The sequence below is a fragment of the Jaculus jaculus genome, chromosome 17 (assembly GCF_020740685.1).
Source record: "Jaculus jaculus isolate mJacJac1 chromosome 17, mJacJac1.mat.Y.cur, whole genome shotgun sequence".
Taxonomy (NCBI): Eukaryota; Metazoa; Chordata; class Mammalia; order Rodentia; family Dipodidae; genus Jaculus; species Jaculus jaculus.
This window is the reverse complement of record NC_059118.1, coordinates 3,718,019-3,732,700: the sequence shown is the minus strand read 5'-3', so window position 1 is coordinate 3,732,700 and position 14,682 is coordinate 3,718,019. Positions and strand designations below refer to the sequence as shown.

The 14,682-nt window shown below is 46.7% G+C and overlaps 1 protein-coding gene across 2 annotated transcripts in view; it reads right to left on the bottom strand.

The window, feature by feature from the left end:
- The window catches only part of Ulk4 (unc-51 like kinase 4), a 345,903-nt gene that overhangs the window by 106,145 nt on the left and 225,076 nt on the right, over positions 1 to 14,682 (bottom strand). For both annotated transcript variants that reach the window (XM_045136900.1, XM_045136901.1), the window contains one exon: positions 4,398 to 4,564. In XM_045136900.1, coding sequence (XP_044992835.1) covers positions 4,398 to 4,564 — 167 coding nt within the window. The remainder of the gene's footprint in view (positions 1 to 4,397; positions 4,565 to 14,682) is intronic.

The following is a 14,682-nucleotide window of genomic DNA, read 5'->3' as shown; positions in this document are numbered from 1 at the left end:
TGTGCTCCAAATTCCTTCTGTAGCCCACTCTGGAGGCTGTATGTTTTTATAAGCTGCTTGGCAGGCAGCTTGACATCACCTTGAGTATTTTAACTATTGGTGGGAAAATTTTTAAAGCTACCTAGTCATGACATTCTTCATTGATAAGTGGGTTACAAGAGGCAAGACAGAAGCTGTTAGCTCAAGGGGAGTTTCTGTTAGATATCTGACTGCAGGTCAGGATGAGATTGTGCTGGGACATGATGAATGCTGGGCTGGGCTCCAAAGTTATTTATTGTTAGCACACATTCTCTCAGCTAGGAGTTTGAAATGTTTAAAATCTCCACTATAGAAAAATTGTGTATTAACAGTCTTACCTACGAAGCTGAAAGCTCCCCAAGAACTGACAGCTCTTTCTCTCTTGATCTCACTGAAGTGATAGGCGCCTAGTCCTATGCTGGGTTCCTAAGTCCAAAGTAAAACAATACAGTCATAGCATCAGACTCCCAGTGTTCAATTGAGCCAGAAAATGTCAACCGAGTCCTTTCCCATGCACAAGGCTGCAGAAATGCGCACATCTGCCCCACGGAAGCTCGCTGAAGATAAGAAGGTAAGGTCTTCTGCACAATGCTGTTTGGGATAGGCCCCCCATCACTGGCTGAATCCCAGGCAAGACTCTCTATATGTCATGTGATGACTTACACTTGTTATGTTCTTGTGTCGGCCTCACAACACTCCTTCACAGAAATTACTGCATTGCTTCCCACACAGGCCAAGGTTCTACTCCGGGGATGCACATGTTGAGTAAGTTTGGGATTTGAATGGAAGGTCTGCAGGCTTCGGGCCATGTCCCACTGTATGTGGGGGCTATGAGCACCTCCGCTGTCTTTGCCCGTCCATCTTCCATACCCCACACTCGGGAAGTCTAAGTGGGATGAATTCTGAACCTTTGTTGGGTCAGGGGATCTCAGACTGCCGGTCTACATGCCCCTCACACACCTGTGGCAAGCCGTTCTCCCTGGAGAAGACAAGTATGCAGAACCCTCACCTGAGCTCTGAGACCACACACCAGCACCCTTCACATTGTCTTCTTTTCTTTTTTCAGTTGAAGATTAGGTAGCAGGTACGGGTAATGCTAACAGGTACCCACCCATAAATGCTAATGGACAACAAATCAAAACCATGAAGTCGTTCTTTAGGATTTCCTTTTCTAATTTTTTATTGTTTATCATTTTATTTATTTATTTTTTTGAGAGTGACAAGCAGAAAGAGAGAGAGAGAATGGGTGCGCCAGGGCCTCCAGCCACTGCAAAAGAACTCCAGACATATGCGCCCCCTTGTGCATTTGGCTAACGTGGGTCCTGGGGAATGGAGCCTTGAACTGGGGTCCTTAGGGTTCACAGGCAAGCACTTAACCACTAAGCCATCTCTCCAGCCCCACATTGTCTTCTTTATGGAGGCTTCTAGCTTTGTGGTGCAGAAGAACTGTAGTGTGGAGTGTGCTGTATGAGTGACGGAGGGTGGGGGTTGTGGCTGTGGGGAGCACTTCCCCCTCAGTGCATGGGCGGTGTGGGTGCTGTGTGAGTGACTGGGACGTGTGGCTGTGGGGAGCACTTCCCCCTCAGTGCGTGGGCAGTGTGGGTGCTGTGTGAGTGACGGGGGACGTGTGGCTGCCGGGAGCACTTCCCCCGCAGTGCATGGGCGGTGTGGGTGCTGTGTGAGTGACGGGGGACGTGTGGCTGTGGGGAGCACTTCCCCCTCAGTGCATGGGCGGTGTGGGTGCTGTGTGAGTGACGGGGGACGTGTGGCTGCGGGGAGCACTTCCCCCTCAGTGCATGGGCGGTGTGGGTGCTGTGTGAGTGACAGGGGACGTGTGGCTGTGGGGAGCACTTCCCCCTCAGTGCATGGGCGGTGTGGGTGCTGTGTGAGTGACGGGGGACGTGTGGCTGTGGGGAGCACTTCCCCCTCAGTGCATAGGCGGTGTGGGTGCTGTGTGAGTGACGGGGGACGTGTGGCTGCGGGGAGCACTTCCCCCTCAGTGCATGGGCGGTGTGGGTGCTGTGTGAGTGACGGGGGACGTGTGGCTGTGGGGAGCACTTCCCCCTCAGTGCATGGGCGGTGTGGGTGCTGTGTGAGTGACGGGGGACGTGTGGCTGTGGGGAGCACTTCCCCCTCAGTGCATGGGCGGTGTGGGTGCTGTGTGAGTGACGGGGGACGTGTGGCTGTGGGGAGCACTTCCCCCTCAGTGCATGGGCGGTGTGGGTGCTGTGTGAGTGACAGGGGACGTATGGCTGTGGGGAGCACTTCCCCCTCAGTGCGTGGGCGGTGTGGGAGCTGTGTGAGTGACAGGGGACGTATGGCTGTGGGGAGCACTTCCCCCTCAGTGCATGGGCGGTGTGGGTGCTGTGTGAGTGACGGGGGACGTGTGGCTGTGGGGAGCACTTCCCCCTCAGTGCATGGGCGGTGTGGGTGCTGTGTGAGTGACAGGGGATGTGTGGCTGTGGGGAGCACTTCCCCCTCAGTGCGTGGGTGGTGTGGGTGCTGTGTGAGTGACAGGGGACGTGTGGCTGCGGGGAGCACTTCCCCCTCAGTGCATGGGCGGTGTCGGGTGCGGTATGAATGATGGGGGACGTGTGGCTGTGGGGAGCACTTTTCACTCAGAAGATGGCAGCTTGATCCCTCAACTCATATTTAAGGACTCCAATACCAGGAATTACAGATCAAGGTGGAAGTCAAGGAAAGCCACATGGGAGAGAATTGAGAAACATGGAAACAATAAATTACTTTGTGGCCTTGAGGAACATGAAAAGAATTTTAAATGTAAGTGATAAGATGACACACTAGCCAACCAAAAGAAAATAGGAAATTGTATTGTAGGATATTATTTTATCTTAAGGAACTTTGATTTTAAAATCCCTGAATATCCTATCAACCTAATCACTTGCAACCAAAGGACACTTCTATTATCCTAGGGTTTTTAAACTTCAGATGCTTTCCTTTAATCTACACAACATGATCATAATGAGTACTATTTTACCGTGGTGTTCTGAGAGTGTAACTACCATTCCTATCTTGAAGAATTACATCAGGTATGACAAGGGAAGCCATGTTATCTGAGGAGAGACATACAGGGACAGAGAAAAGGACCAGAGAAAGACATATCTTAGGGTTCTACAAGAACTTCACGATGCTCTCCTGTCAGAATTATGACTGAGCAATAAAGCCAAGGCCATGCTGACCTGCTGGTTACGGTCTCTGTTAAGCACTCAGTATCTACCACACCTTTGAGAGGATCATGGGCTTACTTCCTAAACCCTATGAAACAAGCTGAACACCCGAGTGGCTAGCAGTGGACCAGACAGAATTAACCATGGTGAGGAAAGGTAGAGGCTGACCAAAGTCTAGAGTTTCATTCCTGGCTATGCTTCAGTTCCCTTGTCCAGGGAGCAATACAGTCCACTTTCACTGTTTGCTTCTTTCCAAGCTTAGATACTCCTGAGTCTATGGGAGGGGGTATACATTCAAACCACCACACCTTCACAATAGGATGTAAATCAATGAGTTTACATGGCATGTATGGATGCACCCACCCCTACCCCACATGCATTTTTGATATTTAATCTTCAGTTTAACTGAAGTCAGCTAAGAGACCCAGCTCTGAGTGTGTCTGTGATGGAACTTACAGAGAGGATTAGCTGAGGGAAGACCCACTCTTATCATGGTCAACACTATTCCATGGGCTGTTTTTTAGTCCACACTGAATAAAAACGGGGGAAGGGAAAGAAAGCTGAGCACCCACATTCATCTCTTCTGGCTTCCTGACTGAAGACACAATGTGAGCAGGCGCCTCACACTGGCATCATCTTGCCCTCCCTTGCCAGGACGGACTGTATCCCTGACTGTGAACCAAAACAAAATCTTCCTTCCTTGAGTTTCTTTTTTTTTTGAAATATTTTGTCACAGAAATGAACAGTAGTTAATACAGTACTAAAACACGTGTACTACATGTATGTATAAGCTTTCAGCCCTAAACTCCTAGCAAGCTAAGCCTTTCTGCAGAGGGTGGGCTGGAGAGCCATTTCTGGATGCAGAAGTCCATGCATCACTTAGTGAAGCCCAGGAGGTGCCAAGGCTGAGGGCAGAGGCTCTCCTCACAGAGCAGGAGGCTCTGCTCAGACAGGACTGTCCTCCCAGGGATGCCCACTCAGTCTTGGGTCAGTGGGCCCTGCCTTCCCTGGAGACTGCTTCTGTCTTTGTTCTCAGCAGTGCTCTCCCTGAGGTGACTTTTGGCATGTCACCTCTCTAGAATGTGTCCTTGGAAAAAGGAAGACATAGATAGAAAGATTAGGAAGGAGGGAATAAAGGGCTAGAATGGCATCAGCCCACCTGCTCAAGGCACGGGAAGTGAGCTGGCTTACCTGCAGAGCCAGCCGGACGATGCTCGATGTGTACATCAGCATGGCGTGCAGGATGTCAAGCAGGGAGACCAGCAGGGTGGCTGCCATCTCGTTGTTGTTCCTCTTGTCCACATCCAAGTACAGGGTGGCGGTTTCAGTGAACAGGTTACACATGGGACTGACGAGTCCTGAGGGTGGGCAAAGAAGATGGGAAAATCTCTCATGACCAGAATAAAAATGATGTGATTAAGTGCCACGTGGACCTGCAGCTGCACTCCCATGGCACGCATGCAACGGCTCCTTAGTGTTCCCAACTTGAAGAAGTCATTCAAATGTCAACTTCCACACTTCAAACCCAGAGTCAGCTCAGGAGCCTAGAATGGGGTCTAGAAACTAAAAACCTTTTGTGGGCAAGGGAACCAGCTAGCAGTCCCCTGTCTCGCTGTCTTCATTCTTTACAGACAAGTCATAAGGAGATAGTGACCCTTGAGGGTATTTACTGTGAAGCTGAGCTCACTCACCACAGTGACAATGGCCCAGGAACCAGAACCCTGGTGGGGAGGGGTGTGAGGTGCTTTCCGCTTATATCCTCTGTGGAAAACAGCAGCAGTTCCACATGGACAGGCCTGCAGCCCAAGGAATGAACCTGGTTCCTCTCCTCTCCCCTTCTCCCCTCCCCTCCCCTGTGTCCTCCCCTCCCCTCCTGTTCTCTCCACTAGACTCTACTGGAGGTGCCAGAGCTCCCTGTGCCTGGGGAGCTCTGCTGCAGACCCTGGGGAAGCGCTTTGTCCTTCATATGCCTTGTGCTTCTTTTCATTGATTCTGGCTAATACACATCTACTCAAAAGGAAGAGACTTCTTGCATAAATATGTTGAGACTTAAGACTGAAGTCTTAACACTAAGGCAAAAATACAGGGAAAGCCACACCGCCAGCCTTGTTCCCAACCAGTCAGTACCGGAAGTGTAGTAAAAGCAACCCTCTATGTGGCCTACATAATTCTGAAGGGGATGCCACACACGGGTCCTTTGCCATCTCCCTCAGAGGTTCTACATAAAGGAATGTGGGAAGCATTCATGGCATTTCCCAGCCTTCAGGTTGTGTGTCACCATGATAATTTCTTTTTTAATTTTTAAAATGTTATTTATTTATTTATTTGACAAAGAAAGAAGGAGAGAGAGAATGAACACACCAGGGCCTTCAGCCACTGCAAACAAACTCTAGACACATGAGCCCTCTTGTGCATCTGGCTAACGTAGGTCCTGGAGATTCAAACCTGGGTCCTTTGGCTTTGCAGGCAAACTCCTTAACTGCTAAGCATCCCTTCAGCCCCATAATAACTTCTTAATTCCATCTCAACATCTCTACAAGAAACTAACATTCATTAAGTCTAAGAATCCAAGAATTAGTTTGCATTTATTATAACTAACTCATTAAAAACCTTTGAGCATTATTTTGTGTTAATTATAAGCAAATCCCTGAAGGAGTTCTCCTCACAAGTAATTTTCAAGTGCTTAATGTTCTGGGAACATTAATGTGCATGAGCTGACCCTGGCTCCGGTCACTGTGTCCTTATTGTATTGTTACGTTTTCAAAACCTGCGGCAGTGGAGAGCTTACTGTAGGAGCACATTTTGAACTTCAGGCTTTGTAAAGCACTTTGTGTTTCTGAATACACACTCTAAGTACAAAACAGAACTCCCCAAACAGAAACTCGCTTCTGGGTAACTTTACATTTCTACCATGCAAATGTATGGTCACTTCTACTAGGTTCATTCATTCCCACTCAATAGGCTGCCTGGAAGGAGATCATAAGGCATCTGCAAGACTCAATGTGGGAAGTCATTCATTCCTAAAATGATCAATGCTTGACCACCAAGGACAGAGCACAACAAGTCAGAGGTCAAAGCTCACTTTCATGTCTGTGCTTCTCTATTGCTTCTCTCTCTTCTCCTTCCTTTCTCTCCCTTCTCCTTTCTTGTTTTCTTCCTCGCTCTGCCCCCCCCCCACCCTCTGTTGTTTTTATTTCACAGGTCTCACTATGCAGCCTTGTCTGGTCTAGAATGTTCTATGTAGAGGCTGGTCTCAAGTAGCCTATCTGTTGTTTTATCTCTGTTTTTAAGAGTGGAGGTGAATGTGGCACTGTCCATCTTAAACACACTGACAAGATAAATGGAAGCACTAGTGCCCTGTGGAATCCAAGAACACTCAGCGTCTTCCAGCCAAAGAACAAGGAGTGCTGCCCATAATCAACAAAGGCCCCCGCACAAACACATGCCCAGGCACGAGTGAACTTCAATGTGCTGAGGCATTTCAGTGTAGCTCTCATCTCTGCTATTCCAGCTTCACCGTGCACATACCTCCATCAAAGTTTCCACATCCTATTGTTGGGACACTGTTACTGTGGGCAGATATGGCAAAAGAGATTGGACAAACATGATTAAAGCAAGGATCTTGCCATGGGAAAATATTCTGTTATCCACGTGGATGCAATGATTCCTAGGGTCTAATGAGAGAGGCAAGAGATCAGGAAGCCTTAGAGGCCATGATAACAGATGCTAAAAACTGCACCATGGCTAAGGAATGCAGATGCTGCTAGAAGCTCCAAAGCTTGGTTTTCAAGGAAAGGAAACGGGAGCCTCCAGAAAGAGTGTCTGTCCAATACCTTAACTTCAGACTTTGGCCTCCAGAAGTACAGAGAACCACCTGTGTTGTTTCAGCTACTACATTCATCTCCTTATTACTATGGCAACAGGAAACTGGTACAAGGTAGCGTGACTTGTATACAAAACGCCTCTTGAAGACAAGTGTGTTGAACTTAGTCCCCAGTGCAGCAACTCTTGGGCCTGGAGAAAGGAGTGTGTCACAGGCCTGTAAGTACATCAATGGACTCACTCATTAGTTTGTAGCTGAATGGACTATCGAGAGGGAGACATGCCCTTGAAGGGTATATTTTGTCCTGATGTCTCACATATTCTTTCTCTCTCACTCCTCCTCTACCCCCACTCCTGTATGCCACGAGACAAGCAGCATCCATCCACCAGGAAGCATGGTCTCACTGCAGGCCCAGAAGCTATGGCACCAGGACACCATGGGCCAAACCCCTGAAACCATGAGCCAAAAGACACCTCTGTTGGTTTCTCTCAGACACAGAGCTAATGAACACCAGAAGGAGCAAACATACTTGCAGTGGCTTAGGCTGTTGTCTGTCTCACCGAGAGGCACTACTGCCAGGAGCAGACACACTCTGACCTGACATCAATGGATGGACCAGGAACTTACAGAGCCCGTGTGGTAACACTGAGCCACTTAATGCCCAGCACATTGTTTGTCAGGAGGGGTTTTTAATTCCTTAATTTGAGCTGTCCAAAATGGGATGAAGGTAGATTGTTCAAGTCATAGCAAAGAAAGCATGGTGGCCTGGGAGCCTGAGATGCACGTCCTGATCCCTGACCTCTACCACCTCACAGAGACTGGGTTACTGAGCCTCCATCTTGCACTAGTCAACCAGTAACTAGCCACTGAAAGTGGACACGGTTTATTTTGGCTCACAAAGGTCTTGGTTCATGGGCCTGTGGTAGCGCAGAACATCCCGGTGGGAGCACAGAGCAGGCTGTTCATGTTGTGGTGGCCGGAAAGGAAAGACACTGTGAGGAGGAGGAGTCCTCACATCCCTGTCCACGGGCAGGCACCACCACTCTGCTTCCTCCCCTGGGCCCACTTTTCACGGGCTCCACAGTCTCTCCATAGAGCCACAGGTGGGACCAGGCTTTCAATAGATGGCCTTTGGGAAAAATTCAAGATCCAAATGACAGCACTGCTAATTCAAAAATGGAGAAGCACAACCATGTGAAATTATATGTGATAATGATTCATACATTTAGCTGTAAACCTACTCACACTACACGGAAAATTACTTTCATGCATTTTCAATAAAGATGTATCATAACAAACTGTAACTATCATTTATCAGCCAATACTCTAAACCTGAAATGTGACATGAACAACCCTGTGCAGGGAAACTAGAACACCAAAATCTATGTGGTTGTGACTATCCGTCCATCACTGTCCTCAGTGCCTGACTGATGTCTGTCATGGTTGTGACCATCCATCCTTCACTGTCCTCAGTGCCTGACTGATATCTGTCATGGTTGTTACCAAACATCCATCACTGTCCTCAGTACCTGACTGACATCTGTTCCACATCCCTTGTGGTAGTTTGAATAGATGGCCCTCAATATATTCAGTGTTTTATTAGTTTGTAGTTTGCATCTGCAGCCACCTGGCTGGAGGTGGTATCACTGGGTAGATCTTAAGGTGTGGTGGTGGGTTTCAGATTTCAATCTAAAGATATGCAAAATGTGCCTAGCTGGAGTTCCTGAAGTGTGCTGTGCTATGTGGCTTTTGGCTTTTGGCTTGTGCTTCTCTCTCTCTCTGCTTGGACCTGTAAAGGCAGGCCAGCTTCTTCTGCCATTATGGAACTTCCTCTAGACCTGTAAGCTTCAATAAAGCCCTTCTTCCATAACTGTGCCTGATCTGGAAGTTCATCTCAGTGAACCTAAAGCTGTCTGCTACAGAACTTGGTACTGAGGAGTGGACTGAGATGAACCTCACCATGTGGATGTTAGTCTTTTGAAATTTTTGTTTTGGGGGAATGGGCATGGACTTAGTGCTCACAACTGAAGATGCCTTCTGGAGTGGTAAGCCAAGTTTTATGGACTACTCTGATGAGAGTTTGAGAATACTAAGTGAAGACAGTATTGAACTTCGAGGCTTGGCTTACGAACTTTCTAAGGGGAAAGAAGGACTGCAGAGAACTTTGTTGGAACTGGGATACTGACATAAGGGCTGGCTGCATTCTGCTGCCCAGGTCCAGAGAGTATGATCAATGTGAAATCTGTAATGGACTGATGTGCTTGGCTAAAGATGCTGGACAGAGATTTAAGATTTTTAAATTGGAAAACCTCAAACAAGTTAAAATTACAGTCATTGAGAATGGTCTTAGGTTACTTGACCTGCTATTGTCAAACACATTAGCAATCTTAAGGAAGATGGCCCAACTGCTTTACATTGAAACAATGGAAAGGATGTCTGAGGAAAGACTATCATAAAAATGCAAACTGTTTTGGAAAGAGTTGACTAGAGAACATACATGCTTTTCAATGTTAGGATTTATTTTGTCCCTGAATTAAGAATATGGCTGTGTCCTGTACACCTGATATTGGTTTCAGAAGTGGGAAAAATGTGAGGAGTGGTCATGAATTGCACACGGTTCCCGGAGCCACTGCTGAGATGAGGCATAAGGCAGGGCCTGATGCCCTGATAGGCTAAAAGAGCCTTTGGAAGATGGATTGTGGTCTGCATGAAGACCTGAAGATATTTTGGATATACCAGGACTATGCAGGGGCTACAACAGAGGGCACTGTTGGCCTAGGATGGAAGTGTTCCTTGGCCAGCTGGAGGGGTGAAATTGGAAAATTTGGAGACTGTCAGTCTCTGGTTGTATTGGAGTTGAAATGCCAAAGTTTGATGTTTGTTTGATGGTGGTGCAGTTTGCATTGCTTTAGTCTCTCCTTGCTATGTCTTATACCAGTTGAAAATGTTTACTCTGTGCCTTTATATGTTGGAAGTATTCAACTTGTTTAATTTTACAGGACTCACTATCTTAAATTGGTCAAGGCTGTGGGGACCTTTGAAACCAAACTGAGTATAATTTATAATGTGTGATGGTTATAAATCTATTGGGGTCAGGGGCAGAATGTGGTAGTTTGAATAGATGGACCCCAATATAATCAGTGTTTTATTAGTTTGTATTTTGCATCTGCAATCGCCTGGCTGGAGGCAGTGTCACTGGGAAGATCTTAAGGTGTGGCGGTGGGTTTCAGATTTCAGTCTAAAGATATGCCAAGTGCGCCTAGCTGGAGTTCCTGAAGTGTGCTGTGCTGTGTGGCTTTTGATTTTTGGCTTGTGCTTCTCTCTCTCTCTGCTTGGTCCTGTGAAGGCAGGCTAGCTTATCCTGCAATTATGGAACTCCCCCTGGATCTATAAGCTTCAATAAATCCCTTCCTCCATAACTGTGCCTGGTCTGGAAGTTCATCTCAGCAAACCTGAAGCTGTGTGCTACATCCCTCATGACTTAACAGAAGATGATACTGGGGCTAAGGAGGATCGACAGCTTTCCCAATTCCACGGCCGATGGTGCATGCTGCAGCTCTGCAGGACTCCTTTCCTGCAACTGAAATAACTGGAAAACTAGAGAAAGGAAAATGGGTGTATCTTGCAAGTCTAGAGTGTGAACGTGTGTGGTAAAATGTAACTAGGATGAAAAGGGAAAAGGGGACTCAGGTAGAATCCTTCCAGTATGGTAGATATACATAATATATATAAGGGCCTCATGGGGCTTGGAAAATAGCTCAGCTTTTAATGAGCCTGCCTTGCAAGCATGAGGATGTGAGTTAGATCCCAGGCCCATGTAAAGTGCTGGGTGTACTGGTGCATACTTATAACCCCAGTACTGGGTTGGGGGAGACAAGAGGAGCCCTGAGTTTGCTGACCAGCTCGTCTAGCATATTTTACAGTTCCAGGCCACTGAGAGACGGTGTTTCAGAAAAACACAAGAGCTGATGGGATAATACCCTATGTTTTCTTCTGCCTCCTCACGTGTACATACAGACTCCCCACTTGCCACGCACACACACAAAAAAGGGAGAAGGCCCAAAAAAAGGAAAATGTAGGTAAAATGTGATAGGCAACCTCCACAGCACCAAGGTATTCTATTCTACTCTTCTTGCTCTTGCCCAGGCTAATCTGGAATTCAGTATACAGTCAGGGTGGCCTCAAACTCACAGCGATCCTCCTACCTCTGCCCCTTGGCGCTGGGATTAAAGGCGTGAGCCACCACACCTGGCTTCTAGCACACTTTATGCCATTTCATGGATTTGCATCTTAATTTTTTTCTTTTTTCTTTTGAGGTAGGGTCTCACTCTAGCCCAGGCTGACCTGAAATTCACTATGTAGACTCAGATTGGCCTCAAACTCACAGCCATCTTCCTCCCAAGTGCTGGGATTAAAGACATGAGCCACCATGCCCAGCTCTAGTCTACCCTTAAAAACAAACCTACTTCACTGAAATATTTTCACACTGTGCAGCCCACCCACTGCCCCAAAACAGTGCTCTGCCACAGTGGCACCTTCTACAGCAGTAATTACCAGGCACCACACGCACAGAGGCTGTTAGTTCACGCAGTATCAGATATTCAGTGAACGCTAACCACAGACAAGGAATGCATTTCACTTTGTTTTGGGTGCAGGAAAGAAGTAACAGGGGAAAGGACTGAAGAATATGAACCACAGTGAACCAATCCAAGTCATAAGGAGACTCCTACACGTGCCCTGAGATATAAATGGAGCTGAAGCTGCAGGAAAGGAAATGTGGGAACAGGCTAAGCATGCAGAGCCAGCGACCCTTCCTTGGCCTCTGCGTGGGTGGCTCATCCGTCACACTCCTGACCATCTGGAAGCTGCTATTCTTGGCTAACAAGGCACGCTGCTCTCTGGTGTCCTCCCTGGCCACTCCTCAGTTTCCCAGAGCTCTTCCCACTACAGCCCACAGTCATGTGCACTTTTATGACAAATCTCCATCTTCCTACTCAGCCATCAACTCTCAAGAGCAGAAAATCTGTGTTTATGTGGATTCCTGGGTCATCTCATCTCTGCACAGCCCCTGACGCTCAGCCAGGTACCTGGTGATTCAACATGACCAGAGGAGAGCCTGGGCCACACACGTGTGGCTGTTTATTGGAAAACTCATCACTGAACATGACTCTTCACAGCTGTGTGGGAATCAAGACAGCTCAGTCAGTCACCCAATGGAAACAAGCAGAGGCAACATGGAGGGGTTTTGGGAGCAGAGGCTCAAGACAGGCAGGAAACGCAGAGCACTGAGCCAGCCAGGGAGGCTCAGCTATCTGACTGGACGCTCGAGGCTGGTGGCTGTCAGGAAGCAGAACACCTTCTTTCCAGTCAGGGGCACTTATCTGGCTTTCTGTTTCTGCGGTGCAGCCTGAGGCTTTCAAACTCAGAGAAGCTGAGAGTCCCTGGCCAAGCCCTGACCAATGTGAGTTCCTTGGTTCCCTGGGCCTGCTGCTACAGAGGCCGTAGGCCAGAGTTCTATGAACACACGCACATCTGGCCACTGAATTTCATACTGCAGTCCCTCCTCGGGGCACTGGAGTGAGGAACCAGAAAGGACGCCCTCTCTCCTGACCCCATTTTATAGGAAACTACCATAAACAAGTATTTTAAATTATCATTATTTATAGACAATGTAATTATGAGCCCACAAGATATAAGAAGAAATGACTATTACCAACAGTAAGTAAAGTTTCCTTAATAAGACATTATCTAGGAAAACTTTGATTATTTTTAAAAATCCCTTTCATAGGCTGGAGAGTTGATTCAGCAGTTAAGGTGTTTATGTGTAAACCATAATGACCAGGGTTCAATTCCCCAGTACCCATATAAAGCCAGATGCACAGTGGCACATGCATCTGGAGTTCATTGCAGCAGCTGGAGGCCCTGGCTCACCCATATATTCTCTCTCTCTCTCTTTTTCTTCTATCTCTGCTTATAAATAAATATTTTTGAAATCCCTTTCATGATTAAATTACACACACTTTTGTTAGGAATACATTGGCTAAGTGTAAGACCTCTGTAAAGAAAAATACAACACATTATAGACAGATGTAAAATGAGACTTGAATAAGGAGAAAAGGCTTAAAAGCTTCCATGGAGAGTATTGGTAAGATACAAACAGAATCCAAACAGACATGGAATTAATGTTTCTAGAGAACATAAATAGAATTTAAGGTTTCTTTGAATGTATAAAGTACATGAGAATAGTTAGGTAAGTTAAAAATAATGTTAAATCCCTGCCCCATCCAATAACAACCTACATTCCAAAACAACAGTTAAAATATTCTGATTCCAATGTAAGAATTAAAAGCTACACCAATGGGATAAGACAGAGTCCAGATATAAATAATAGGAATTGATATATGAACTCATGAGGTATAATATAAACAAGAAAATGAAAAATGACTACTCTGATTTGAAAGTAAAATGCCTCCAGCACGACTGGAGAGATGGCTCTGAGGTTAAGGCATTTGACTGCAAAGCTTAATGACCCCAAGTTCAGTTCCCCAGTACCCACATACAGCCAGATGCACAAATTAGCATATGCATCTGGAATTCATTTGCAGATGCTGGAGGCCCTGGCATGCCTATTCTCTGATATATATCTCTCTGCTTGCAAATAAATAAAAATTAAATAAAATGCCTCCAGCAGGCTCAAGGTTTGGGACACCTGGCCCCCAGCAGGTGGCACTATTTGGGAAGGTTGTGGAGCTTTATGGAGGTGGAGCCTTGCTGGAGGAAGCAGCTCCCTGGAGGCAGGTCTTGAGATCTTAGAGCCCAACCCCAGCTCCTCTTCGTCCTCTGCCTCCTGCCTGACCATGTGACCAGCTCTCATCCCACTCCTGCCACCACACCTTCCTGCCATGAAGCTTCTCCTCGAAACTGCAAACCCAAAATAAGCCCTTTCCTTCTTTATGATGCCTCTGGTCATGAATTTATTCACAGCAATGAGAAAGTAACTGACACAGTGAGATTTTAATTCCAGCAGGAATTAGTAGTGGTGGTGTAACTACTTCACAATTTAACAAAACTCTTAGGGGTAAATTCCTGCATGTGGACTAGCACACATACATGCACCCACACACACACATACACACAAGTTAAGAAGCACTACATTACAACAGCCTCAGTAAATTTAGCTCACATATCTTCAACAAGGGATAAGGTGTTTATATCCGCAATATGCAGAGTTTGTATAACTTGCTGAGGAAAAGACAGCCCAATAATTTGTCAGTATAGGAGAGGAGCTGTTTACCAGAGAAATCCAAGTGCTCATCTTAACACTGAGGAAGCCCACCTGGGGAGGGGCATGAAAGAGGAGCCTGGAAACCCTCTAAGAATGAAGTAGAATTAGTTATGCTTACAGAAATACACCAAAGACATAGAAGATTAGGAGACAAAGCCTGATGATCCAGTGTTACTTTTCAGCATACATGTTACCTTTTTAAAATTTAATTAATTTATTTATTTGAGTGAGAAAGAGGCACAGAGAGAGAGAGAGAGAGAGAGAACAGCTGTGCTAGGGCCTCCAACCATTGCAAACGAACTCCAGACACATGTGCCACCTTATGCTTCTGGTTTACGTGGGTTCTGGGTAATCAAACTGAGGACCTT